At 40.2% G+C, this 27564-nt stretch overlaps 1 protein-coding gene and 1 long non-coding RNA gene across 4 annotated transcripts in view; one reads left to right on the forward strand and one right to left on the reverse strand.

The window, feature by feature from the left end:
• Positions 1 to 974: 974 nt before the first annotated feature.
• Positions 975 to 5892, reverse strand: LOC137152191 (uncharacterized). The gene is made up of 3 exons (XR_010919471.1): positions 5749 to 5892; positions 3980 to 4066; positions 975 to 3825 (listed from the first exon to the last, which is right to left on the reverse strand). It is a non-coding gene; the product is annotated as an uncharacterized lncRNA (long non-coding RNA).
• A 678-nt stretch (positions 5893 to 6570) lies between these two features.
• Positions 6571 to 27564, forward strand: part of SOBP (sine oculis binding protein homolog) — a 134860-nt gene continuing 113866 nt past the window's right edge. For all 3 annotated transcript variants that reach the window (XM_067546554.1, XM_067546553.1, XM_067546555.1), the window contains exons 1-3: positions 6571 to 7145; positions 23433 to 23571; positions 25566 to 25751. In XM_067546554.1, coding sequence (XP_067402655.1) covers positions 7050 to 7145; positions 23433 to 23571; positions 25566 to 25751 — 421 coding nt within the window. In that variant the 5' untranslated portion in view covers positions 6571 to 7049. The remainder of the gene's footprint in view (positions 7146 to 23432; positions 23572 to 25565; positions 25752 to 27564) is intronic.

Here is a 27564-nt window from a genome sequence, read left to right on the forward strand (position 1 = left end):
TTGTTGTTGTTTTTTAATATGTGCTTTTTGTGTTGAAAAATAAAACTATAACTGAGTTTTTGCATTTAGCTTTGAATATTCTGAAATTTACATTTGTTCGAAGATCTTCAGGGAGCGAGTTTCTGAGCTGTGGGCAGTTACTGAGAAAGCTTTGTCTCTAGCATACATGAGTTTCACTTTTGAGTTTGATGGTTCTTTTTTTCCAGTGGAATGAAGCAGTCACAGGAGATCATGACACACAGAGCGAGGCAGTCCCTCAGGTACCTTTGGCCAGTCCCATGGATGACTTTTAAACTGAGGTCCAGACCTTGAATTTGAATCAGTAGTCAATGGAGACCCAATGAAGAGAACAGAACACTAGTTGATGGGCTCTCAGCAGTCTGTATTGCTGGAGCTGTTTTAAGGTTCACAGTTTAATTCTGAGGCAGAATCCTTCACAGTAGTGAAGCCTGAAGATTGCAAACATGTTCACCATGGCCAAGTCCAAATCTGTATTATGGGTCTTATTCCCCTGTCCAGTCATAGTTCCACCCTATCCCCACACCTAGTCATTGGCATTGCATCCAGTATGAAAGTATCAGTGGCTGTGGTTAGAGAGTAGGGTTAAGGTGTCTCACAAGATTTTACTACAGAACTTCAATATTGGTGGTCAGTGTGGGTTCTGCTAATTTGGTTTTATATGCAGTATCTCTTGATATCAGTTCAAAGGGCTGACAGTACACAGCCTTTAATGACATTGATGTGCTCTAATGCTGAAGAAGAAAAATAATTGCCCTTGTGTAATTTTGCAATGGGAGACCTTATAAGTTTTTTTAAAACATTTCAGTAAAAGTTTAATAAGTACTCAGAGAAGCTACACTGAAACTAGCCAAAACTTCTATCCATTTATCATATCGCATGTTGATCCTATTTCAAGATAATGTAGATCCTATTTCAAGACAATAAATAGAAATAAGTCAAAGAAAGTTACTTTATGTCTGCCAGAGTATTCAATTAAACAAAAAGTTAACAAAAATTAACAATTTTGAGGCCGCATCTTACTATCAATTCTTTACAAGAACTCCCATGCATCCTTATGCAACTCAAGAATAATCTTTGGTGTGCATCAACATTTAAACAGATCCAGGTCTTCATATTTTTGAAAGTCTCCACTGCTTTCACATCGACTGCCATCACGGATCTGCTTTCTTGAGCCTACATTTGGACACTTGGCACGGCAGGCTCCAATCAGCTAAGAAATCTATGGATGGAGATTTGTACTTATAGCAGAAAGGTAGCTACAGACATACTGTGTGTGAATAATGCTGTGGGCATTCATCCAGGTACAGGAATGAATGGAATGTGCTGGTCTGAAAAGTTATGAATGTGAAATAATATTATTGAAGATACATGTGGATTTGAAGTAACTGAAGTGAGGGAGAGGTTCATGTGTATGTTTCCTTGTGGGTGAAAATGGCTGAAGGAAAAAAGATTGGCAGCAGATATTTTAATTTATTTATTTAGTTTACTATTGCTGTCATAAATAATCTATGGACACTGCAAATTATTACAGAGTTAGTGTTAAGAGAACAAAAAAGAGAAAAGCAGAGACTGCCACTTCATAATAAAATGAGCAACATATCAATAAATATCTGTTATTAATGAATATATGCTTTGATTGTGAATATAATTAAGATGGGTCTTAACAAATAATATGGCCTCTAGACATTAGGAAAGACAACAGGAAAATATTTCTTCTCATAGATCAGCTTCACAAACTATGACATGTACTATGGCTCCATTGGATATTTCCTTCTTTCTTTTACCTTCTTTCCAGTGTAGGTGAAAATCTGAATACATGATTTGGGAGGTTCCATGATGCATTTTATACAATGTTTAAAGTAGATGGAAACAGGAGGGGGAGCTCTCATCACACCAGCCAAAGAAGAGAGGGACCTGGTGGGGAGTGCTACTTACCCAAGCCAGGAAGAGAAGGGGGAGTTACTCTCTTCCTTTACCCCACTCCTTCCTTTAACCTCTGATTTTATACTGGCTTTTCAATGCCATGTGATAATAAAGTTGCTACGGTAATTATCATGATTTGTGTAACACCCAAGCAAAATCCCACATAATCTGCTAGCATCACTATACACTATGCCCTCCCCATTGTTGTTTCTTACCCTTGGATGTATATATATATATACACCTCCTATCTGTGATTTCCATTTCATGCATCTGACGAAGTGGGTTGCAGCCCATGAAGGCTTATGCCCGCAGAAATGCGTTAGTCTTTAATGTGCTACAGGACTCTCGTTGTTTTTCTATACACTCTGTCACTGATGCCTTACCTGATACAGCTGTCCTTTTGTGCATTCTCTTTTTTAAACCAATATTTTGTTTTCCCATGTTTAAACTGAAGAATCTGCTTTTCTGTTTGTTTCCTTCAAAGAGAAATGACCTCGGTTACATTGATAGGAAAATGTCTCTTAAATTGCCTCTCAATTGAAGTAGGGCAACATATTTAGTTAGGTTGAAGTGTGGCTTTTGATGTAGATATTTTAAAATTATGTTAGGGCACCTTGAGTGCATGCATATATGCCCTTTTAAAATATGTAAATCTTAATAAAGAGAAACAGAAATAATAGAGTCTAAATTAAACGCTTGAGGGCAATTGTTTTAAACAACCCATTTGCATGTTCCATTTGTATACACCAATTTTGTCTTTTGCAAATGCAAATGATTGTGCCTATAAAACTGTGAGGAAAAATTTAAGGCCAGATCCTCCCCTCAGTGAAATCAATAGAAGTTTTGCCAGTGACCTAACTAGGCACAGGACTAAGCCTTAAGAGGCTGGTTTAACACCTTTCTGAAATTCTGAGCAAAGCCCCTCGCCCCATGGAATTCAACCACAAAACTCCCATTGATTTCAATAGAGTCAGGATTTCACCCTTAGTCCATAAGTACTTGTTAAAATCATAGGTGCCAATCCTGCAACCGCTTACATATGTGCATAACTTTACATGCATGAGTAGGCCCATTGAACTCAAGCAACTAAAGTTACAAGCATGCCATCATTTACAGGGTGTTAAAATGCAGAGTATCATAAAAAGCATTGCTCAGCCATTACAGTGGCAAGGATTCCTTATTAATAATGCAGTTATTTTCACACTAGAGATACGTGCTGTCACCGTTCAGTAAATGTATGTAATTAGTTATGGTCTCTCTAATGTAAATAGCAGATTTATTTTCATATGCTTTCTGGAGATGTTCAGTCCTATTTCATTATAAGATTAACAAAAGAGGAGCCACTTTCACAATTTCTGATGTTCTAACTCTTCATAGTAAGTTAAAACATTAAATTATCCCTTCTTCTTGGCTTCTGCCTCTCAAATGACAAGTAGAACAATTCTTACTCAGATTATTTCCAAAATTTACTTCAATAGTTTAAAATGTATAATAAATCACACATATAATTTGATCATTCTAAATATAGGAATATTTGAACCTGTACTTTTCCTAGGCTGTCAAGTGTTGACATCGCGCCATACGTAATCACTGGAAATATAATTTTACAATAATAAACACTGGAAAGAAAACACCTGTTTTCAATGAGGTATACTCCTGACAGAGGCCAAGAGGCGATGCATGGTCACTGCAAAAGAGAAATAGAGCAGCACTTCTGTGCTCATCTAAAGTCAATAGTAGATATCAAAACAAACAGTACATACTGTGGGATGATCCGGATGTTAAAGATTTATTGGCAGAGCAGGACCTCTGAGGATCAGAACTCAATCTCAGCAGCACCATCTTCAAACGATGCCTGATTTACAGCCAAATCCTGCAGTCCTTAAACAGGAAAATGGACATAGTCAAAATTCCTACTGAAGGAATATACAAAGAATGACAGATTTGGTCCTATGAGGCAATCAATCATATTTGTCCACTCACTAATTTAACTTGCTTGGTCCTAAAAGACAATTAGTTATATTTGTCCACTTACCTGATTTAACGGCTTGAGGCTATTCACACTGTTTGGGCCTGTTGTTGCACTCTGCAAAATTCCTGTTGCTTTGAATGGAAGTTTTGCCTGTGTTAGGAGCACAGGATTGGATTCTTTGTCAAATTATTTATCTGCTTTGTTTATTACAAAAACAATGTCTTATTGACATAATTGTAGAAAATGTTCAGAAGAAAATATATTATTAAGCTAGAGACACATATTAAAGGACATAATAATGCTTAGCATATGTCATAGTGTATTTCATATAACACTCTAAAACTAGCATTTTTAGCAGGTGGGTTTTTTAGAAGTTTCTGTAAATAGAATAATCATTTCCACATATTTTTCATTAAAACTGCCTTATCAGCCCATAGTAGAAACTGATACTTTTCCCTAATACAAGAATTCACTTTACCTTTTTCATCAGGGTATTCAAATCAGAATTGTTTTCTGAGAGAGACATTGTGTTAAAGCTAAAGGCTTCAAAAAGTTCAGGTGCTGTACATGAAATTATGTTTGAGCAAATTCTCATCATTTTAATTTATTCGGAACCCATGAAACAATACTTTATGATTTTGCTTATTGATACGGGCTCTATAACAGGGATTCAGTTGTAGTTGGTTTGGAACAAGGAGAAAATGAGGGGCATTAATATTTTTCCAGTAGAGTAAAAAAAGCATCTCTCAGGCAAATTCACAATGAATTTAAGTTTACATACTGAGTACTGAATATCTCTGAAAATTCACAAAAATTATTTTGCAAAAGTTGGAAAGCTCATTATATTTAAAAATATTACAAAAAATCTGAATAGCTTTAGAACTTGTATATATAAGGTCAGAATCTGAATTCATTGTGCATGCAAAACTCCAACTGAAATACAGGATGGAGCCCATACTATACATCCTTTGCTTTTGTGCAGCACTGTATGTACAGTATGTATTGTTGCATCTACATTGATTCAAGGGAAGTCTATACAAAAGCCTTTGCAGGTTTCTACTGCTTTGCTAAAGCATATGATCAAAACTGTTTCCCTGAGTTATTCATTATTCTGTGATTAAAGTAATCATTTTTGTTGAACAGTTCTGGTGACTCTGCAACTATATAGATGTGCTCTACAACTTTCCAGCCTGACATATGTTTTGTGTTGACATCTTTGACGATAACTGGTCCTTTAACAAGCCAAAAGTATTTTAAATCTCAAAATCTTCATATTTTCAGTGCTGCAGAGAGCAAACAAACAAACAGTGGCTTTGAGACTCTAAGCACACTGTCATCTGAACAGAATAAGCATGGCTTATTCTAGTCACGAAATGAGAGGAAGAGTTCTGTTCAACTTTTTACGCTCACAAATGTCAGTGATTTAAGCTTAAGAAACAAAAATGTAAATTAGACATTGTAACACACAAAACGAATTTAGCTTTGACAGGCTAACCAGAGATTTTATGAAGCGCGTACTCATAGGCATGCAGAACACATTTTAGCTTTCAAATATATTTTAAAAATGTGTAATTTGAAGCTCTCCTGTAGTCATAATGAAAAATTCTTTACAATTACAATTTTGACTTATGGAACAATGGACACCCCCTGCTCGTATTGTATCAGGTAATTATGAACTGCCAAGGAGTAGGAAAGCACAACCCGAGAAGAATCAATGTATCCCCCACAGTGTGTACCGTAATTCAGCACCTCATTTCTCAAGTACCTCCTACCAACCCCATTCATTCTCATTTCCTAGGCACAGATACAAAGAAAAAGAGAGGCAATCAAACCTTTTCATGACAGAGACAGCTTCTCAGAGCACAGCGTTAGACTGATATACCCAGGTGTGGAAGTTGAGGAGGAGGAAGGAAGAGGGGGGCTAGGGTAGGAAAAATCAGAGAGTGAATGGCACAGCTCGTTCAGTGAAATCTTTTAGCCGCTTTCCAGCCTGCCCAGTGCAATGAGTTCACCTCCGGGGATGGCTAGACCCTGGGGATTTTTTTTTTTTGGGGGGGGGGGAGATCGTGAAGCCCGCCCGGGTGATTTGCGAGAAACACAGCACCGCTTCCTACAGGGGTCGGGCCCCAGGCTGCAGGCAGCCCAGCGAGGAGGAGGCATTTGTCCAGCCGGGGAGCTGCTGGGGCTGAGAAGCTTGAGCTGGGCGGCTCGTTCCGCTGGGCACGGCCGGCCTGGCCTCCCTCCTGCTCTGTCCTGCCGACGACGGTGCGATCGCCCTTGCCGGGAGCCCGCCGGGGACGCAGCATCTCCTGCCCGGCCCGGCCCGGCCCGGCCGCCGCTCGGAGGCCAAGTCCGCCCCGCGCCTCTCGGAGCCCGGCAGCTCGGCGCGGCGCGGCGCGGGCTGGCGAGCGGGGGGCTCGGGGGAGCTAGTCCCAGCGCGCCGCTGCTGGCCCCGCCCGGCGGGGCTGCGGGGCTGGGAGGATGGGCTAGGGGGAGGCCGGAGAGCGCGCGAGCCTGTGTGTGTGTGTGTGTGTGTGTGTGTGTGTGTGGCGCGGGGCGGGGCGGGCGGGGGGCTCCGCGCTGCACGGCCCCGCGGGGGCGGTGTGTGTGTGTGTGTGTGTGTGTGTGGAGGGGGGAGGAGATGCTGTTGCTGATGAGCAGGGACGCGAGAGAAGCCCCCTGAGGCTGAGCCGGAGCCGCGGCGGATTCGGTGGCAGTGGAAGCCCCGCCCGCTCCCGGAGCCGGGGGCCGTCCTACCCCCCTCGCCTTCCACCCCCTCGGCTCCAGCCGCTCCGCAGAAGGAAGGACGGAGCGGGGCTGGCGCGCTCGCTCTCTCTCTCTCTCTCTCTCTCTCTCCCCCCCCCCTACACACACACACACACACACACACACACGCTCTTCCCTCGCCCATGCAGACAGCCGGAGCGGCAGAAGATGGCTGACTCCACAGGGCATCACCCACCGTCCAGCACGCCTGCATCCCCGGCCCTCCCCGCGCCGCTCTCTCCTCCGACACTCCCTCACGCCTGCTTCCACCGCTGAGAGCCAACCCCCCCCCTCCGCCCCTCTTTCTGCTTCCCAACCCCCCCACCACACCAGCAGCCATTTCATCTCCACCAGCCAGACACCAAAAATGGCAGAAATGGAGAAAGAAGGGAGACCTCCAGAAAATAAAAGAAGCCGGAAGCCGGCTCACCCGGTGAAAAGGGAAATCAACGAGGAGATGAAGGTAGGTGGCTGGGACAGGGAAAGGTGTGTGTGTGGGGGGGGCTCCTCTGCCCCCCTCCAGCACCGGGCAGGGCAGTGAAATAAGAAAGGATCGCTTGTCATTGGGGGGGGGGGGGATGAATGTGTCTCAACTCCGCCTCCTCGGCTGAAAACAGAGCCGAATTCACAGGCTGCAGAGCCTGCTCATTGACCGCCTTTCCTTGCCTGGTTTATTTATTTATTTTTTTGGAAACTCTCCCTCACTGGGTTTCTAAAGCTCCCTGGGTGCCCGTGAGGAGCCTTTTCTATTCCCATCCTCGCACGGAGCCGCCGGGAAGCTGTGAAGTTAGGGGAGGAGGTCCGGGCTCCTACCCCGGCTTTCTCTCCTTTCTCAGTAGTCAGCTGCGCCCGTGTAATTAAAACGTCAAAGTGAAATGTTATGGTCTGAGCCGCACATCATTTCTGGGCTTAGAGACAGGGACTCTTATTTTCCTCTCTTCTTCCTTGCCTCCGCCTCTGTTCTACATGCCTCACTTCGCAGTTAATCCAAGCAGCATCGGTGCTCTCCGAGGGCTGTTGTTGATAGGAGTCTATTTATTGTTTGGAGGGGTGTCCGGTATGATAGGAAACTGTGCCAATCCAGCTGTGTTCCAGAGGTAGCGCTGGAGCCTGCCTCTCCAGATGTTAGAACGGGAGCGATTGCACAAAAACACATTCCAGGACTTCTTTTATCATTAGGTCGCAGTTCTAGGCTGGACTGGTCCTATTTTGTGCCTTTGTTTTCCCTGTCTATTCCTTGACCTGTATTTATGTTATACCTCTGATCTATTTTCCCCATGAGTCATGCACAACTAACACATATTGCAGGACCTCAGCGGAACTTACTTTTTAAAAAATGCAAGTATAAATTAAAACCATACCGTTTATATGTATGATAAAACTGCCATTATTTAATTTAAATGGGTAATTTATACTAAAACAATGTAACTGGAATGCTGCTGTGAAAATGTCATATCTGGTTGTATTTATAGAAATATACCTATTAATTAACAAGACATTTTATAATATAGCATTGATCTTCACACAGTATTAAAGGGGAATGCTATATACAATGTCCCCCCTCAAACTGCATTATTGATTTGACTAGGCATTCTTTACTGGTTAAGGTAGACGTTCTGTTTTCCATGTTGTCTGTGTACTGAGTGTGTCTCACCAGAACTGGCAATGTGGACAAGGGTAGTATTAGTGGTATGAACAAAATAAGGGCTAACTGCCTTGGATATCAATGGCATCTCTTCATAATCAAACCACTCAAGATTCCATCCCCAGAGAGCTATTATTTCTTTGAGAGATTTGTGACACTTCCTCTTTTCGGATGGGACTTTCTAAAGGCAGTGGATAGTAACAGTAATTGATCATCATAATCACATAGTTTCGGGGGCTGTGCAAATCTATCACATTTTAAAACACGCTTAATGCGATCTATATGGAGTGCAGCTTTAAAGTTTCATAGGTTCTAGAATTACAAATTAGCTAATTTTAATCAAAACACGTGAAATGTTATCCTGGCTGGATATAAAGGCTGACTGTGCTGGATCCTCTGGGTTTGTTTTGTTTACTTTGGCTGCAGGCACACTCAGCGGTTTGGGAGATAGTTGTTCTACAGTATAACAGATGTTAGTGTGAAATGGTGAGGAAGAAACAAAAACAACATTGTGTGAAGGAGAAAAATTACACAATTTTAAACTAATTCATTGGTATTAAGAATTGGAATTAACCTTGATGTAGAGAGTTTCTCTTTTCTAATTATCATTGCTAAACGCTTATCGTTACATACCTCAGGATTTCAACTGTATTAAAATAAATCACAGGTTATATACTGATGTAATTGGCATTTAGAAGGGATACATTTTTTTCTGAGCTGGGGTAAGTGAGTGTTGGCAGAAGAAGCTTTCACAAAGAACAACCACCTACTAATGCAAATTATGCTATTGAGGTAGGAGACCCCATTTTTAGTAAGAACAGTTGGTTCTTATAATCATCTAACTATAGTCAAAGAAAAAACTTAAGAAATTTGTATTTTTATGCTGTTTAGAATGTTAAAAATGTGGAAGGATTCCTTGTCTTTCCTGATATATTTTTGCATTTAATAAAAATTTGCTCTAGGTTTTCTTTTCATAAACCTGAAGAGTACAATAACATATATTGGCTACACTGTATAAAATTTGTGCAACAAAATGTCATAGAGAGCACAATGTGCCCTTTTGTAGGTTCATATCTGTAATGTTCAAACAGCCTGACTGTTTCCCTTCATCTGAACTGCTTTCATCTGGACCAGTGTAAAATAAGATCTGGTAAGTAATCACTGCAGAGCAGAAAGAAAGGAATGTATACAGCAATAGACAGCCTAAACTGTAAAAACTGTAACCTGAGTACCAGCAGCAGATCAGATATCAAGGCTTCAAGGTAAGGGAAATGAAAGAGATGAAGGGGAGGAAAAGACGAGGGAATGGAAAAGTCAGCTTGGAAAGTGAAGGAGTAGTAGGAGGGCCCCCTCAGGGAAATTTGGCTCAGGGATTAGGGAATTTTATCCTGGTATCCCGTGACCTACTCAGGTTTCAGCCCACGTTGGATCAAATTGCTTCCCTTTGCAAGCAGAAAGAAAAAGGATTGGTGTGTATGTGATTTTTTTCCTTAGGGTAATAAAAAGGCCATTGGTACAAGTGTCTATTTTAAGTACAGCAAATGTAAGGCACTTTGAATGAGCAATAAAATTACCTCATCACAGAGACTTCCTTCATGATTTGCTGTTTGATATAGTCACATATTTACTCAAGAATGATCACTAAACCTGAACTGCTTGGTTTTCATGGGTTGCATCAGTAATGTCACTTTCAGCTCAGTTTTAATATGATTGGAAACTGGTGTTGCTTGCTGTTTCATTATGCCAGATATTAAGTTACATTTTTGTTATCCCTAGCCCAATGTACATGATGGTTGTATCAAATTTAAATTTGTTACAACATTGTGTGCAAAAAGTACATGACTCTGCATAGTTTCCCTATATTAGGTTTCAATGAAAAAATATTTAGATAGAAATGTTTTGTTTCACTGTGACCTTCACAAACTCTCTTTTCCAGAATTTATTTTTCTGTCCTTTCTTATATTCTTTTTTTCTCTCAGATTATACTTTCTAGTTATCTTCAGAGATGAGTGTTCATATGTCAAGTAGAAAAAGAATAAGTTGTTATTTTGAAACTAAGTCAGTGTCATTTATCACTTCGGTACTTTTCAGTGACTATTATGAATAATACAACATGTATTCTATTCAGGAATATAATGTAATCAAGGCAATCTGACACTTTTAAAAACTAATTTAATTGTTTCAGCCTAATCAATACAATGGCCTCTAAAGACTTGGTACAGCTCTATACCTCACTCCCCACCCCATACTCCCTATACTTATACTTACTTTCATGTGCCATACTACTGTGGCTAGCAGAAAAACTCAAGAATGTGAAAAAGGTGATTCGAAATATATTTTGTTAAACTACATTGGAGTAAATTAATGTTATTGTATCAAGCATAGTGTGCTGGAATCTCTGATACACAAACAAGACTTAATTTATCTACATGTTTAGATTCTTTGTCAATTGCAAAGTTAATTCTTTGTCAATTGCAATTAATCTGTATTATAATTTCACAGGGCTGCCTCCATGTGCCCTAGGAGTTTATCATCTATAAATATTCTCAGTAAGTAATTTGTACCTAAAATTAGGTTTCATTCCTGATGCCTAGAGTTTAAGACAGCCCTATCTGTTACAGTTTAATAGTAAACTTATCAAAAGATTCTTTAATTTAGTGTTTTAATATTCACCATTTGGTATTTAAAAGGACCACTGTCAAAATGAAACAGACGCTGAAGCTCTGACTGCATTTCAAATGAGCCAGATAACTGTAAATATTAGAAAGATTCCAGGGAAATGCCTCCCTTCTCTACTGAAAAGCAAAAATGTGTTTGTAAAAGTAAAAACAGACAGCCTTTATCAATTTGTACTATTCAATGGCATTGTTATATACTGTTTTCCTGGAAGTAGATTTATGAGATGTCTACAGAGTGAATTGTATTATCTGCATGAGAGACCCGCACCTATCCTCTTTAATGGAATAACAGATTTGTGTATTAACCGTTTATACAAATGAGGTAGATAAAGCCCACCTTACCACACTAATAAAGTGGTGGCTGGGTGGGAAAAGGGAAATTAAAGAAGGGTCAAATAATTTATTTATTTACAGTAATATTCTCTATGCATAAAATCCAAAATAGTGACAATGTAAATGAGCAGAGAAAGTGGGGACTGGAAAAAAATGATCAAGTTCATGTGGTGAATATCCCCACCTTTTAATTTCCTTTATATACCTGAGGTGAATCCTCAATGCTATATACCTGGTGGGTTGCTCAAGCAAGTAAATGGAATGGAGCCACTCTGCTTCCTCCAAAATCTGAAATAAACATTCAGCAGTAAAACCTAGAAGAAAATTAGTCTGACAGACTTGTTCTCTTTTACATTTCCTGCCTCTGTCTTTGCCAGGCCTCATTATGAAGGCAGGCCTTCCCCTATGAATAAGGTTCATAGAGAAGAAGAAAGAATAGAGATAAAATTGAAGGAAAAACACCAGTTTGTTTTAAAATATATCCATAACTAAAAATTTGGGAAAACTGTACTCTCTAAAGGAAGGTCAAATCTTAAGTATGTGATTACAATGAAATGAATCCTGTAAAGGGAATCAATGTTAATGGAGATAAGATTTCTTTTGCCTCATATCGTTAGTCTCATAAAAGAAATCCCAGACGGTCAGCTCCACAAAATCTTCTTTCCCCTTCCTATGAATGAGAAGCAAATTCACTTCAAATTACAATCTAACATAATGTTGCAGTTTTTCAAAGAGGAAAATAGGAGGGTATTTCTATGTAGTACAAGCACAAAGAAATGATCCACTTAGAACATGCAATCAAACTACACTGCAGAATTGCAATATGTGGCTTGGGACTCACAAGGGGCTAAAAAGAAGCTATGTATATTAAGATCTGAAAACTTTAGGGTACTGTTATTACATAACCTAGGGCCTCTGGAATACTACAACATTTCTGTAGTCTGTTGCAAACCTTAGTAAATTCCATGGCAGTTAAGCAGCTGTGATAGCACACAGCTGCATACCTTCATTGTCAGCTAACATATTCCAGGAGGTTTCACTTTAGCAATTCTGTGGGATTTAATTGACTCTTTCAATGCACTAGGAAGTGCAGCTCAAGAGATTATCAATGTTAGTACCAACAATTTGGGATAATAGATATATGGTGTTGGCCATGACAAAAAAGTGAGCATTGTCTAGTGGTCAGAGTATGGAGGAACATGGAGCTAGAACTTCTGAGTTCTTACTCTCAGCGGTGTCGCTGATTTCCTGTGTGATCATGGGTATTAGTCAGCCACCTTGTACCTCAATTTACCCATATGTGAAATGAATATAATCAGCATGCCCTGCTTTACAGAGGTTTTGCGAAGTTTAAGGCCCCAATCTTGCAATGAAATCTGCCTGCACAGTTCTCTGCACCTGTGAAGAATTCCAGTGGGGTTCAGTAGGCCTCCACATAGTATTTGGGGTGCATGCTAATATTGCAGAATAGGGACCTAATTGATTAATGGATGATATCCTGGTGTGGAGGACTTGCATGAGGGCCCTCTAGACCACTCTATTGTGGGGCCGTACAGTTGGGCCTGCTGGCAGAGCTGCTTCTCCCATGCCAGAGGGTAGATCTCTGTCCTAGTTTGACATAGAACAGTGTGGATATTATCAATTGAATAGGCTGGAAGACAAGCCCCTGTATCTATTGTATATGGATGCAGTGGTCGTTTCACCCTAAACAAATGGGATAGAAGCTCTGTTTCCACTCTTTGGCTCATCGACTGAAGTAGCAACCATTGGTACATCCCAGAGACTCGTCCTGAGTTAAGGATGAAGTTTTATCTCCACCACTTCTTCTCCACCATACGGTCTGATTACACAGCCTTTATTCTGGCAAAGTGAATTTCACAATATTTAGCGTATCCCTTTGAGAACCTTTTGAAAAAGTGTTAAAGCAGTTCCACAGGGGTAGCCGTATTAGTCTGTATACAGCAAAACAGTGCAAAGCATTATAAACACTATAGATCACAGAAAACCACTACAAGATACAGCTGTGGATTATGTACCCAGGTCCTATTGCTGTGATTTTCCAGTGCATAAGAACATAAGAATGGCCATACTGGATGAGACCAGTGGTTCATCTAGCTAAGTATCCTGTCTTCTGACAGTGGCCAATGCCAGGTGTTTCAGAAGGAATGAACAGAACAGGCACTCATCAAGTGATCCATCCCCTCTTGTCCACCCCCAACTTCTGGCAGTCAGAGGCTAGGGACACCCAGAACACGGGGTTGCATCCCTGACCATTTTGGCTAATAGTCGTTGATGGACCTATCCTCCATTTAACTTATCTAGTTCTTTTTTTAACCCCATTGTAGTTTTGGCCTTTCTAACATCCCCCTGGCAACAAATTCCACAGGTTGACTGTGTGTTGTGTGAAGAAGTACTTCCTTTTGTTTGTTTTAAATCTGCTGCCTGTTAATTTCATTGTGTAACCCCTGGTTCTTGTGTTGTGTGAAGGAGTAAATAACACTTCCTTATTCCTTTCTCCACACTAGTCATGATTTTATAGACCTCTACCATACCTCCTCTTAGTCGTCTCTTTTCCAACCTGAAAAGCCCCAGTCTTTTTAATCTCTGCTCATAGGAAAGCTGTTCCATACTCTTAATTATTTTTGTTGCCTTTCCCTGTACCTTTTCAAATTCTAATATATCTTTTATGAGATGAGTGACCAGAACTGCATGCAGTATTCAAAGTGTGGGTGTACTATAGATTTATACAGTGACATTATGTTATTTTCTGTCTTATTATTTATCTCTTTCCTAATGGTTTCTAACATTGTTAGCTTTTTTGACTGCCACTGCACATTGAGTGGATATTTTCAGTGAACTATCCTCAATGACTCCAAGATCTTTTTCTGGAGTGGTAACAGCTAATTTAGACCCCATCATTTTGTATAGTTGGGATCATTTTTCCAAAGTGTTTTACTTTGCATTTATCAACATTGAATTTCATCTGCCATTTTGTTGCCCAGTGAAGCATTGAAAGGTTTGGCACTCACCATAACCCAGATTTTACTATGTTGACTTTTCAGCCTTCTGGTGGGCAGGTGTCCCTGAGGAGTGTTATAGCTCTTGTATGATGATCACTGATCACATTTCTATTGGAGTTGTTGTCCAAACAAAACAAACTAATCTTGCTAACTTCTTCAGAGAGAAAATTGACATCGAATTGACCTCTTTTTCATTCCCCCCACTTTCTTTCTGCTTTTCCCCTCTTTACCATCTTCTCCTTCTCACACCTCCATCTCTTGTCTGCTCCCTTCCTATAAACTTTCCACCTAGCCAAGCAACCCCATCCCATCTCATCTGCTGGATTTTCCTTGCTCCCACTCCACTCCCCTCTATCCCCTCTCTCCTTAATTTCTCCCTCTTTTCTGGCTTTTCCCTCTCTGAATACAACTATTCTTTAGCCTCTCCTATCTTTAAAAAACCAAATTCACCAGCTTTGACCCCACTTGCCTCTTCAACTATTGCACATCTTTCTTCTCCTAGTCACCTCTAACTCCATCCCTGAATGTCTCCAATCTGGTTTTTGCCTACTGCACTTCATGAAATGGTTCTCAACAATGTCTCTGATGTCCTCTTCCTGGCCAAAGCTCAAAACTGGTAGACCATCATCATCTTTCTTGACCTGTCAGGTGCCTTTGATATTGTCAACCACATTCTTTTTCTTGGGTTTTGTGACTCCATCCTCTATTTGTTCTTCTTGTACCTCTCTAATTACTTGTTCAGTTTTGCATTGACAAGATCTTACTCCTTGCTTCAGCTTTCAGTGTGGGATCCCAGGGGGCTGCATTCCCCTCTTCTTGCATTCTCTATCTCTTGATAATCTCATTTATGAACATGTCCTTAAATATCATAGTTATTCTGATAACCCAGATCTGTAGAGCCCTGCAGATATCCATGGACCATTTTTGTGGTTTGCGGATCAGATAAGGATACAAATTTTGTATCTGCACAGGGCTGTACAGATCTACCTCTCCACTTTGGACTTGTTTCCTTCTCTCCAGAGTAAAGTGTTGGCCTATCTTTCTGACATGTCCCCATGGACATCCAGCTATCAACTCAGGTTTAACATGGGCAAAACCGAGCTCTTGATTCTTCCCCAAAACTTTCCCCCTTGCTTCTTTCTTAGTCACTATCACTCAGACATCACCATCTCCTCTCTGTTACTTAGACCTATAACCTGGGTGCCATCTTCAACTCAACCCTCTTTCTGGACCCACAGATCCAACTATGCTTACATATTGCCGCTGCTACAAAAATCATCTTTGTGGCTCATCACTTTGACCATGTTATCCACCTCATTGCATTCCCTCCCCTGATTCCCCCTTTTCTATTGCATCAAGCTCAAACTACTTGTCTTCACTTTTAATACACTTTATGGTCTATTCTCACCTTACCTATCATTACTTATGTGCTATAAAGACATCAGATTCCCACATTTACTTCACCATCCACTGCCCATTTGTCAAATTTTCAGACAAGCACCATCATGCTGTCCCTGTAAATTCACAAGGTCACTACATTATCCTCCTTTACATTTCTCCTTTAAACCTACCCCTACCATGGTGCCTACAGAACAGTTGATAAATGATTAGGCAACTGCTGTGCTGTGACAGCTGATTATTCGTAACTATGTCTTTGTTCCCTTGCGCTCTATTTGTCATATGCACACTGTCTTAATTTTTATTATTTGATTATGATTATTATTTATCTGTATTACTGTTGCACTTAGGCCAATAGACCAGGACTCCATTGTGGGGTGCTCTAGAAACAGAACATAAAGATATAGGCCTGGTCTACACTGACAAAGTAGGTCAACGTAACGCGGCTTATGTAGACCACATAAAGTATGTGTCTCCACTGGCATGTCAGTTCTGCCGATCTAAATTGCAGTAAAATTCGACTTAATAAAACCCCCTCTGCAAGCGGCGTAGCGCTGAAGTCGAATTCTATGGGTCGAAAGATGTCAGTGTAGGCAAAGCAAACATAAATTGACATCATTGACTTCTGGGAGGTATCCCATAATGCTCTGTTGTGATCGCTCTGCACATTTGCAGTCTGCTGCACTGTGGCCATGTAAACAGGAAATTGCTCCTCCCCACAAGCCCCGGGAAATTTTGAATTTCCATTTCCTGTTTGGTTAGCTTGGAAAGAGCTTGCCAGCACAACTGATCATGGTGACTGCACGCCTCAAACGTGCTCCAGCCCTGGAGTTGACCTGAGGTCTTGAGGTCTGTTCTGGCTCAGCTCCAAGCAAGCAAAAGAAATTTGGATATCTACGGGAAGATATTTCTCAGCATGTTGGAAAATGGGAACAACAGGTACGTGCAGCAGTGCTGCATTAAGGTCAAAGAGCTGAGGCAGGCTTATCAGAAAACTAGGGAAGCTAACAGTCATTCTGGCTCCTCACCCAAAACATGCCAATTTTACAAGGAGCTGCATGCAATTCTCGGCGGAGACCGCACCACTATGCCACCATGCAGCATTGATACCTCAGGGGAATCCGAGGCCAGGATGAATGAGGATGTCTGTGGACGAGAAGGAGGAGGAGGATGAGAACAGAGGGCAGGCGAGTGGGGTATCCCATCTCCATGAAAGCCAGGACCTGTTTGCAACACAAGAGCCGCCTACCCAGACGCAGGAAACCATGACTGACTGGGATGCCAGGGAAGGCACATCTGGTGAGAATGTACTGCAAATTGCATGTCTTTGGTTGTATCCCCAGTCGAGAATCTTGTACTAGCGGGAAAAATTGGTGTGTGTGGTGGTGGGGCTGTGCTTCCTCGTACTTGGTGTGCTTAAGCATTGGGTTCACTCTGGAAAAGATTATTTATGTGCACAGGGATGCTCCAAGAATCTTCCATGAATATCTCCAGGAAGCTTTCATGTAGATACTCTGCAATCCTTTGCAGAAGGTTTCTTGGGAGTGCAGCCTTATTTCTTCCACCTTGATAGGACACTTTCCCCTGCCACTCTGTTATTAATTGTGCAGGCATCATCGCGGAACACAGCATAGCAGCATAAGGGCCAGGCCTGTAGCCTGATGCTTACAGCAAATCCTCCTTTTTTGCCTGTGTGACCCTCAGCAGGCTGATATCACTCATGGTTACCTAGGGAAGATGGCACACATTTACAGTAGGCGACCAAGAAAGTTTTTTAAAGTATGTGTTATTGCACAGCTGGGGATGGTTTCTTGGTTCAGTACTCTGCAAATCCCTAAGCAGGATGTTGTTGCAATAGGCCTTGGGTATCCACACACGGGTTCCCATTTTTTTCCTTCAGAGACGGTTAACCTGTACCCACCCCTCACCCTTTCTTCTGCCTGTTAAAAGCCTGATCAAATGGGAACCCGACATCCACGCTGTTCTAGGGAGCATGGACTTGTGCAGCATGGGCACCGGGGATTTCCCTAACATAGATGCACTAGCCCCTTACTTACCATGGCTGGAATGGCACTCCACCCCTGCAATAGTTAGATAGTGGTATGCAGTTGTAGCCTTCCCTTGGGAATGTTCAGGGGACTTATTTTTACATTGTAACATTGCTTTTCGTCCATGGGATGAGTTAACAATGGGTACCTTGTGCTTTGCTTCCCTCAAAGTGGACAACGTGGCCTTCAACACATCACCATCTCATACTCCTGCAGAGTGCCTGTCGCAGATAAGAAAGCAAAATCCCCCCCCCACTCCCAGCCCTGGGATGACATGAATGCCTCCACGGCTGCTGACACAGAGGTAAGAGCATGGAGGATTTCATTATCTGACAAACTGAACATGGACATGGACAACAGGAAGGCAGCACAGGAGTATGAGCGTTCAACACAAGAAGAGATGCTGCGTATAATGCATGATCAGTCAGACATGTTGAGGCATATGGTTGAGCTTCAGGAAGCTCAGTGGCAAGAGAGACTCCCTCTGCAGCTCCTGCAAAACTCTGAGCTAACACATTCTTTCCTAGCTCCCACGCCAAAGCGTTCTAGGAGGAGGTTGAGCAGTATGTGCTCCACTCCTCACCAGTTGAGGGAAGCAGAATGAGGCGACGGCCCCTTTAAGGAGTGGAGATGGGTGATTCTTTCATGTGTGCACAGCCAAAATGGTCTCTGTATCCCTGGCCCCACACAATGCATGCGGAACATTCCATTATCTTCCATTTCCTCCCCCCCCCCCACCCCTCCCCGAAGAATCACCAATAAAAAAAGTACTGCTTTACAATTCATTACTGTTTATTTATTGATAGCAAGGGATTGAAGGGAGGGAGAAGCTGGAGTGGGGGAATGGATCGGAGGGGGAGGGGGAAGGTGGGAGGGAAAACATATTGCTTCACAATTCATTACTGTTTGTTTATTGATAAGAAAGAAATAAAGGGAGGGGAAAGATGGTGGGAGACTGGAATGGTGGGCGAGAGGGAAGGGGAGAACTGGCTCAGTAGGGGATGCAAAGTGAAAGCACAGCACAGATAAACAATGCACATTACTGTTGTGTCTCGTTGCAAAAGCGGTTTTTCAATGCTTCCCTAAGGTGCAGCTCTCCACGATTGGCTCTCAGCGTTGCAGTGGCATCTGGCTGCTCAAAATTTGTGGCCCACCTATCTGCCTCCACAACCCAACCCAATGGGATCTTCTCCCCCTTTGTCCCACAGATATTATGGAGTACACAGCAGGCAGAGATAACTATTGGGATGTTTTTTTCACTGAGGTCTAATCTTGTGAGCAGACTGAACCAGTGCACCTTTAAGTGTCCAAATGCACATTCCACCACCATTCTGCACTCGCTGAGCCTATTATTAAAACGCTCCTTCTTGTTGTCCAGGTGCCCGGTGTAGGGCTTCATTAGCCAGGAGAGCAAGGGGTAGGCAGGATCCCCCAGCATCACTATTGGCATTTCAACATCGCCAATATTTATTTTTTGGTCAGAGAAGAAAGTGCCTGCCTGCATCGTTTTGAACAGACCTGAGTTCCTAAAGATGCGCACGTCATGCACCTTTCCAGACCATCCCACATTGATAGTGAAGCATCCCCTGTGATTCACAAGGATCTGCAACACCATTGAGAAGCATCTCTTTTAATTTATGTACTCTGTGGCAAGGTGGTCGGGGGCTAAGATAGGGATATGAGTGCCATCTATGGCCCCCCCTCAGTTTGGGAACCCCATTGTGGAAAAGCCATCCATTATGTCCTCCACGTTTCCCAAAAGTCATTACCCTTCTTAGCAGACGTCTATTAATGACCCAGCACGCTTGTATCACAGCTGCTCCCACAGTGGATTTACCGACTCCGAATTGATTCCCTACTGACTGGTAGCAGTCTGGCGTTGCTAGCTTTCACAGAGTGATGTCCTCTTTTTTCTCCACTGTCCGAGCTGGTCTCAAGCAAGTATTCATGCGTTTCAGGACTGGGGAGAGCTCTCTGCAAAGTTCAAAGAAAGTGGCCTTTTGCATTTGAAAGTTCTACAGCCACACCCACACCTTCATAATGATGCAGTCGCACCACTCACTTCTTGTTTTCTGGGACCAGAAGCGGCACTCCACCAACTGCAGATGGTGCGTGACAGCCTCCAGCAAATGGGAATTGTTTTGTTCTATGGCTTGTAGCAAGGCGACCTATGTAACCTTGCAATTTTCAGCAGTGCGGCTCCTGTCTCGCCCCTAAAAATACTGCAGAAAAAGTCATGAGGTGTTTGTGATACTCAAAATAATAATGGAGAGCTGAGCGGGTTCCATGGTGTGCATGCGGCAGAGAGTGAAGGGTTTGAAAAAATGGCGCAAAAAGTTTGGAGTGGAACAAGAAGGAAGTGGGGGCAAAGGAGTACATTTCATCAAGGAAGGATGGCAACCTTTTCAAAAGCCTCTACAGCTAGTTGCAGTGTGGGATAGTTACACACGGTGCACTGCTTTGATTGTTAACCCAAGCACGGATAGTGGGGACGCAGTCCCACAACGCAATGAGCGTGATGTGATCACTCTCCTCCAACTTCTAAAATTCGGCAGGTGAAAGTCGATTTAAAATAAATCTACTTCACTCCGCAGTGTAGACATACCCATAGATTGTAAGCTCTTTGGGGAGTCAAACACAAGAAAGAACAGATGGATACAAACAAACAAAGGAGTACAAGGAAACAATGAGACAATACTGGTCATCGACAGTGGTATCAGTGTACCTGCAGCCTAGCCATTGTCAAGTTTTTTGTTGCCATCATGGAAAAATAAACTCCAAAGAAGAGATTTGAAGGAAGATAATGAGGTGCTGTGTGGCTGTTTATGGGGAGCCCCTTCCAAGAGGGGCAGCATGGAAAAAAACATGAAGGTGCTTGCAAACTTTAACAGTAAGCTCTTTGAGGCAGGGACTGCATAGCACAATGGAGCCCTGGTCTTTAGGTGCTATAACAGCACTAATATTCAAATATAAAAATAAAATAAGATGAATTAATAAAGAGAGGTTTTTTTAATCAAAGGGACTTCAACATTTTTAAAAAAAAGATTCTTCATCTATGCTGCTAATAACATAGGACCAAATCCTGCTTCCATTGAAATGAATAGCAAAAGAACAGTTGACTTCACTAGAAATAGGATCAGGCCTTTGGCTTTATTAAAATTTTTAATAGAATTTTAAAATCAAATTTGCTTTCCACTATATTGCTGTTTCCTTTTTGCACTTCACACAGCTTGGACAGTGAAACGAGGCTTGTGCAGTTTGTCAAGAGGTATTGCATCTTTCTGACAATGTGGGCCATTACTATCATCATAAACATTTATATGCATTTTAAAAGAACAGAATAAATGCCTACAGCCTTTACTTACATATTCCCTGGCAAGTGAGGAGAAATTACTCAATGATTGAGTTCGTTAACAAAGTATCCACTGGAGCTACTGAAGGTAATTGGGGTTTAAGTCAGGACAGAGTTTTGCACCTGAACTCCATCCGGTTAGATTAGTCTGTTAGGGCTCTGTTTCCATAGCTGCAATGTAGGAAACCAAAGGATGACTGTATTTGCTAGGCTACACCTCAGGGCAGGATCCAGGGACAGGCTACATTTTGGGCAAACTTAGTTTATTTAGTTTCACTTTCAGTTTCTAGTCAGTTTCACTTTCTGGTTCTCATGCACTAGCATAATACTGCAGTTTTTGGGATTTCAACATTGCAGGGGAAGTTTAACTTAAAAAAAAACAACAAACGCCCCCAACATTCATTGATATTTTAAAATATCCTGAAAGGATTTCTGTTCATATTAGAATGTGTAGACTATGTAAAAAAACAATAACTTTTGCACTAAACTAGTGATATGTTTTGTTCTTTGTTGCAAGCTAGAATAGTGACATAGTTCAAACATAGTTGACTGATGCTACTTATAGTTTTGACGTCAGATAGAAATGTAGGGTCCAGCGTTGTGGAAGTTCCATGCTGCATAGAGCACCTATAGAATCAGGCTCTTGAACAGAAAGTGAAGTGAAAGAGGACAAAAACCCTGACTGCTTCTCTAGAGGGCAGATTTTTGTTTCAGCAAAGCAGGTGTGCCACAGGGGATACTCTTGAAAAAATATAAGTTGTACTGTTCACATTCGCTTTAAGAACTCATTGTATGGAAGAAATGCCTATGTATTATGGACATGATAAATGACAAAAAGCAGTGAGATCTTCATGGGATGTTGTAGGGCTGATTATCTTGTTGATGCAAATACTGAAGCAATGCTGATGATGTGTTGGAGGGCCTTTTTTGTTTTTTTTTAAGTAGTGGTAGGCTGTACCATCACATATTGACCTCATTCAGTCAATATGTGATGGTGCAGAGCTTATGTGGATTCTAGAAATACTTCAGTAACTGGTAGATTTGACGTGCTATTTATTTTGTGAAGACACATAGATATCATATCCTTTCATTTTTATGTTGATATTCAGAGTAATAGAACTGCTCAAAGCATGGAACACTTAACTAAGTCCTTGTGCTCTTCAAAGCTTGCTGCTTATTGAAATTATTATTTCAGGCATGTAGCTCTTACACTAAAATGTGATTTTCAAATAGAGTTTTAAAAAGATGGTAATAAAAGATACAGAGAACTAATGGAAAGGTTTGAAGTTGTATTTTTTCATTCCATTTCAGATTTGACATCATATCACTTCAGACTGATCCGTACAGGGACATTAATGCACACAGCCTTTAGTTTTCTAAATCCACAGGTTCACAGAGCTATAAACCACTCAGTGTGTCATGTCACATTGTCAGCTGATTTCAAAATTTTAAATGTACAGGATTGAAACTACTGGCCTGGCAGTTAGCAGTTCCTACAAAAATATTTGTTAACACATGGCCTAAAGGACATGGTTTTTACAGAACTTAGGGAATATAAAGGTCAACTTTAGTGTACTGCAATTTCAGAGAAAAATAAAATGTAACTAGAGAAATAAATGTTTCAGTATTGTTTTGAAACTAAATGTGGCAAAACTGCTAAAGACTTCTAACAAAGACTGTGTATAACTGTAGGAAACAAAATGGATTTTTTTTTTCATATGTTAGGATTTTCTATTTTCTTTCACTGTGCAATAGCTCGTAATTAAAAAAAAAAAAAGACTCCACTGTGATTTTATTCAATCTGGTGCTTACCCACCTTCAGGAACTGTACTGGGGTCAGTAATCTATTTCAGTTGAAATCGCTGTAGCATAGTGAGATTGATTGCTGGGGGGGGGGGGGGGGGGGGGGGGAATTATTTGTTTTCCTGCTGTAATATTAAATATTTCATGATCACACGAGACAAACTTTTGTGAAAAATATATTCTAAAAACATTACTGACTTCTAATTCCTGAGGAAAAAAAAAATCTTCTTTCTCCCCTTATTTTCTTTAAATTACAAACAAATGATGATCTGTCATAATTGTGTGTGTCTCTCTGAGATTTAAATGCATTACACTTTATATACTTTATTTGAAAAATGAACATTAGTCTGTAAGAGGTGGAACGAACCTGGCAGTTCATGGTACGCTGCAAATAGAATTCGATTTATGCATTCATCTCTTCGTTCCAAATGATTATTGATTACATAAATAAGTAGGCAATTCTTCTCTTTCAGAACTTTGCAGAAAACACTATGAATGAGCTCCTTGGCTGGTATGGTTATGATAAGGTTGAACTGAAAGATGGAGAAGATATTGAATTCAGGAACTACCCTGCAGATGGGGAGAGCCGGCAGCACATTTCTGTTCTCAAAGGTAATGACATTTAATGTTCCTTTGTTCATGCAAAGAAGGATTAACTATCTCAACCTGCCAATATTGGCTTGCACTGGGATTCATGTTTTGCTGCTTATTCCGTGGCTGATATAAATATACATCTCTGACAATGCCTTCCAATAAGCAGAAACCAATACAATACAAGTGTACAACATTTAATAACATAGCAGCTAATGTGTCCTTATTTAGATATCTCCATCAGTAACATTTTTTTGAAACAATTGAAACTCATGCACCCAAGATTCCAAGGAGCTGCCAACAAGTAAAAAAAAAAAGGAAATGTTGAAATGTTTTCTTAGCAGTCTGGGCCTAATGAACCTTTCTGCTGACAAACTGTTGGGCTGAGGCTTTTGATAAGGTCAGATGTTGAACTAGAATGTTCAGAATGCATGGAAGAGCCATGAACAGTATTTATAAAAGTTTACTGTATAATGTTTTTAATATATTATTTCCTGAAAGTGTATTAGAAAGGCTTAAGGCGTGGAGCTTGTTTGGGGTCAGCATATCTGGACCTTCATGTACTGTATATAAAATTGTTCAAAATCTAAACAATGGGATTCAGTCTTTTTGTTCAGCAGTTCAGTTGCTACCTTTTGACTCTTCAGCCACACCTGATGGATAGGGAATTGCAATCAAAGTGAAAAGAAGAACATTGCTTCAGAGTAAAAAAGAGTAGAAAATTGCTGGATCTTGACTTATCCAACAATAATTTCTCAAAGCTGAGGTAAAAGAGAGGAAATTACAGAAGCTTTGCATTGTTGAACTGCAACCTTTTGCTGCATATACGGCCACCAGTCTCTGGGGTTTCTTTATGTAGGCATGCAGCAGTATTGTATTCAGTGGGTTTTGATATGAGTACTGTCACCAAAGAGCCCAGTGCTGTAGGAGAAGGTGCTAGATAAAAAGATGGAAAAAGTGGAGCTAAGATAAAACAATTTAATCATATTAACATTAAATGTTTGCAGCCATTAGTTGTATACTATTATTGATACAGTAATTAGTATTTGTAGTCCATTTAAAATACAATATCTGGAAGTCATCTTTAAAATAACTTGTTTCTGTGCTCCAAGGTATTTTATTTTCTTCTTACATTTTAATAAACAAACCTTATATGGGATGCTTTACAGCCACAATCTATGTGGAATCAAATTTATGGCATATTTGAAGAATAAGCCCGTGTACCATTTTGCTCACCATGTAAAACAGATAGGATCATATGTATCATTATAAACACATGATAAAAGTCATATGTTTTATAGTACAAACAAAGATGCTGAATACCTGTGCCAGGTAGAAGGCTTTGGCTTACAGAGTCTGTAGGGGGAAAAAGTACTTTTGCTTTTGTTGTGAGAAGAGGAAGAGCTATTCTAGGATCCTATTAAATCCTATTCCTTAATGAGGTGAAGCACAGCAGAGAAATGCCCATTAATAAGAATTCAGGTGTACTTTTGTACTAAAGAATTACAGTCAATCAAAATTTAGAAAATATTTTTCTAAAATTTCAATATTTTTTGTTCTTTTCTTTATCTCCTTTTCCAATATTACTAGTTATTGGAGTGGAATCAAAGGTTCTCTTATTTAATCAGTTTACTCCTTTTGCATAATTCACCTGCTGACATTGCAATCCAGTGTGTAACATCACAGGTTGCTGCCATGAAAATAATTGATATCAAAGACAATGGACTGTGATGTCATTGAATAAATCAGGTATATTCAGGCCATGTAAAAAAAAAAGAGATCCTGATTTTTTAATAAAGTACAGCAGAGTTTAATGCAGTTTTTGACAAAATATTAAAAATGTTAAAGTTTCCTAGAATGTGGTAGGGGCTTTTGAAGGAGAAAATATTTTCATTTTTATTATTTGCTCTTTTTGTTTTAGAAAAAATATTACATCAACAGATTGGTGAAAATATGTAGGTGCACCTAAAAAACACTTCTGCCGTACTGTATGGTCTGTTCTTTTTCTTTTACAGAAAATTCTTTGCCAAAACCAAAATTACCTGAGGACAGTGTTATTTCACCATACAATATAAACACAAGCTATCCAGGGCTTGCCACAGCAAATGGACTTTCAGACTCACCAGCAGGGTCAAAGGATCATGGGAATGTACCCATTATTGTACCATTAATTCCACCACCTTTCATAAAGCCACCAGCAGGTAAATCACATAACAAACATTTCAGAGAACTATAACTATCATAGATAGCTATTTTGACCTTGTTAGATTATGACTCATATGTAAAAGGTTTAATTTAGTTTCTTTAAAAGGTTGTCACAGAATAGACTTATAAGGATCCTTAGGAAGCAGCAGAGTGACTTTGTTTGCAAGTATTATTGTAAAATTCTTGTCAGTATCATGACAATAGGCAAAATTCTGTATCTATTTATACTGCATGTGAAACTCTGGATGTTGAATTATATTGTCTCAGAAATTCAACATCTGTTTTAAACAAATTATTTTATTTTATGAATAAAGTCTTTACATAAATTAATGGAAGATGATTAGATTATGAACAAGGTCCACAAAACATACAGCTAAACAAACAATGTAACAGTCAAATCAATATCACATGTCCTTATATCAGGTTAACAAGCTCATCCCAGAAGACTGTCTCAAGTCTCATTTAAATCCCTGACCATTGTCCTTTAGGGAATTTTATATGATGTAAACTCTATCCCAGGAGATTGTACTGAAATGTTTTACATTTTCATGAAATTCTTATCGGGTGCAATTTTTTCAACATGATATTTCTCAGAGTTTGTTTGAGAAATTATTTATTCCACACTGTATGTTGTTTACCATTATCTGCTAAAGTAACTGTTACGGCTACACTAAGGTGTTTAATTGCTGTCATTATTTACTGTTGAACACACTGAATAATTGGTGGATTTATATAGCAGCAGGCTCAATCGTGTTGTTGAACGGGGTTAAACTCACAGGGGGTAGAACTGGACCTAGTATGGACTAAATACATATCAAAGAACATCACTATTACTCTATTAGAGAATTAAAAAACATGGCAATGTATTTAATTATTAAGGTCCAAGTCATGCAATGCATCCCTGCGCCCACACAGAGCCCACTGACACTGGGCAGAGCAGCTTGCAGGATCAGTGCCCAAGTGTGGAATGGCCTTCTCTACACTTAATCACATTTCCAAAAGTTAAATTTAAAATACATATTGATTCAGTATATCTATTTTTGTGTTAGTATTTTATTTGACAGAAAGCTTATAATTGGCCTCCTGAATTATTTTTGTGCCATTTAATTTTTATTATGGGTATTTTAATATTTGAAAAATTTTAAAACATATTATTAAATCCATTCTCCTTGCTGAAGATTTTCCATATATTTTGTACAATTATTGCTAATTACCAAAGCTATTTGGGTCCACTCCTTCAGCTTTTGCAAAGCAAAAGATCTCAGGCCATATGGGCTGAACCTTAAAATGGGGTTAATCTGCCCCTAAAGGTTTAATCAAGGGCTTGTATTTCCCAGGCAATCTTCTCCTCCAGTCTGAGTCAAGAGTGAAGTCAGAATGCTGAATTTGTGGCAACACTATTATGTTATTATAACACAGGGCTATTACATGTATTATACATGTTGCAATAGTTGATGAATTTAAATAACAGCAATCAAGCAGGAAAAGATGGACTATGAAGTAGAAAAACAAATAACCTCAACCATAGCAGTGGGGGGCGCAGGAAAATACTGGCCAAACAGATTTCTTTTTGCTCTTCACACCTACCAAGTGTGTCCCACTATTAGAGTCCACAAATAAAACAGGCCTTCAAAGTATTTTTAAATATTATCTCCCTCTCCCCCTTTTGCTACTTTATGATGAATAAATAAGATCTGGAAAAAAAATTAAGGTATTTTTTCACTTTTCCTTTTACATTTTTTGCTCTAAAAATATTATGATGTAAAGTCTGATCTTTCATGTTTCTTTTTGAGAACTTTTGGGTCTTTT

This window comes from Emydura macquarii, unplaced genomic scaffold (genome assembly GCF_026122565.2).
Source record: "Emydura macquarii macquarii isolate MOO-44397 ecotype Brisbane River unplaced genomic scaffold, CSIRO-AGI_Emac_v2 contig_1146, whole genome shotgun sequence".
Lineage (NCBI taxonomy): Eukaryota > Metazoa > Chordata > Testudines > Chelidae > Emydura > Emydura macquarii.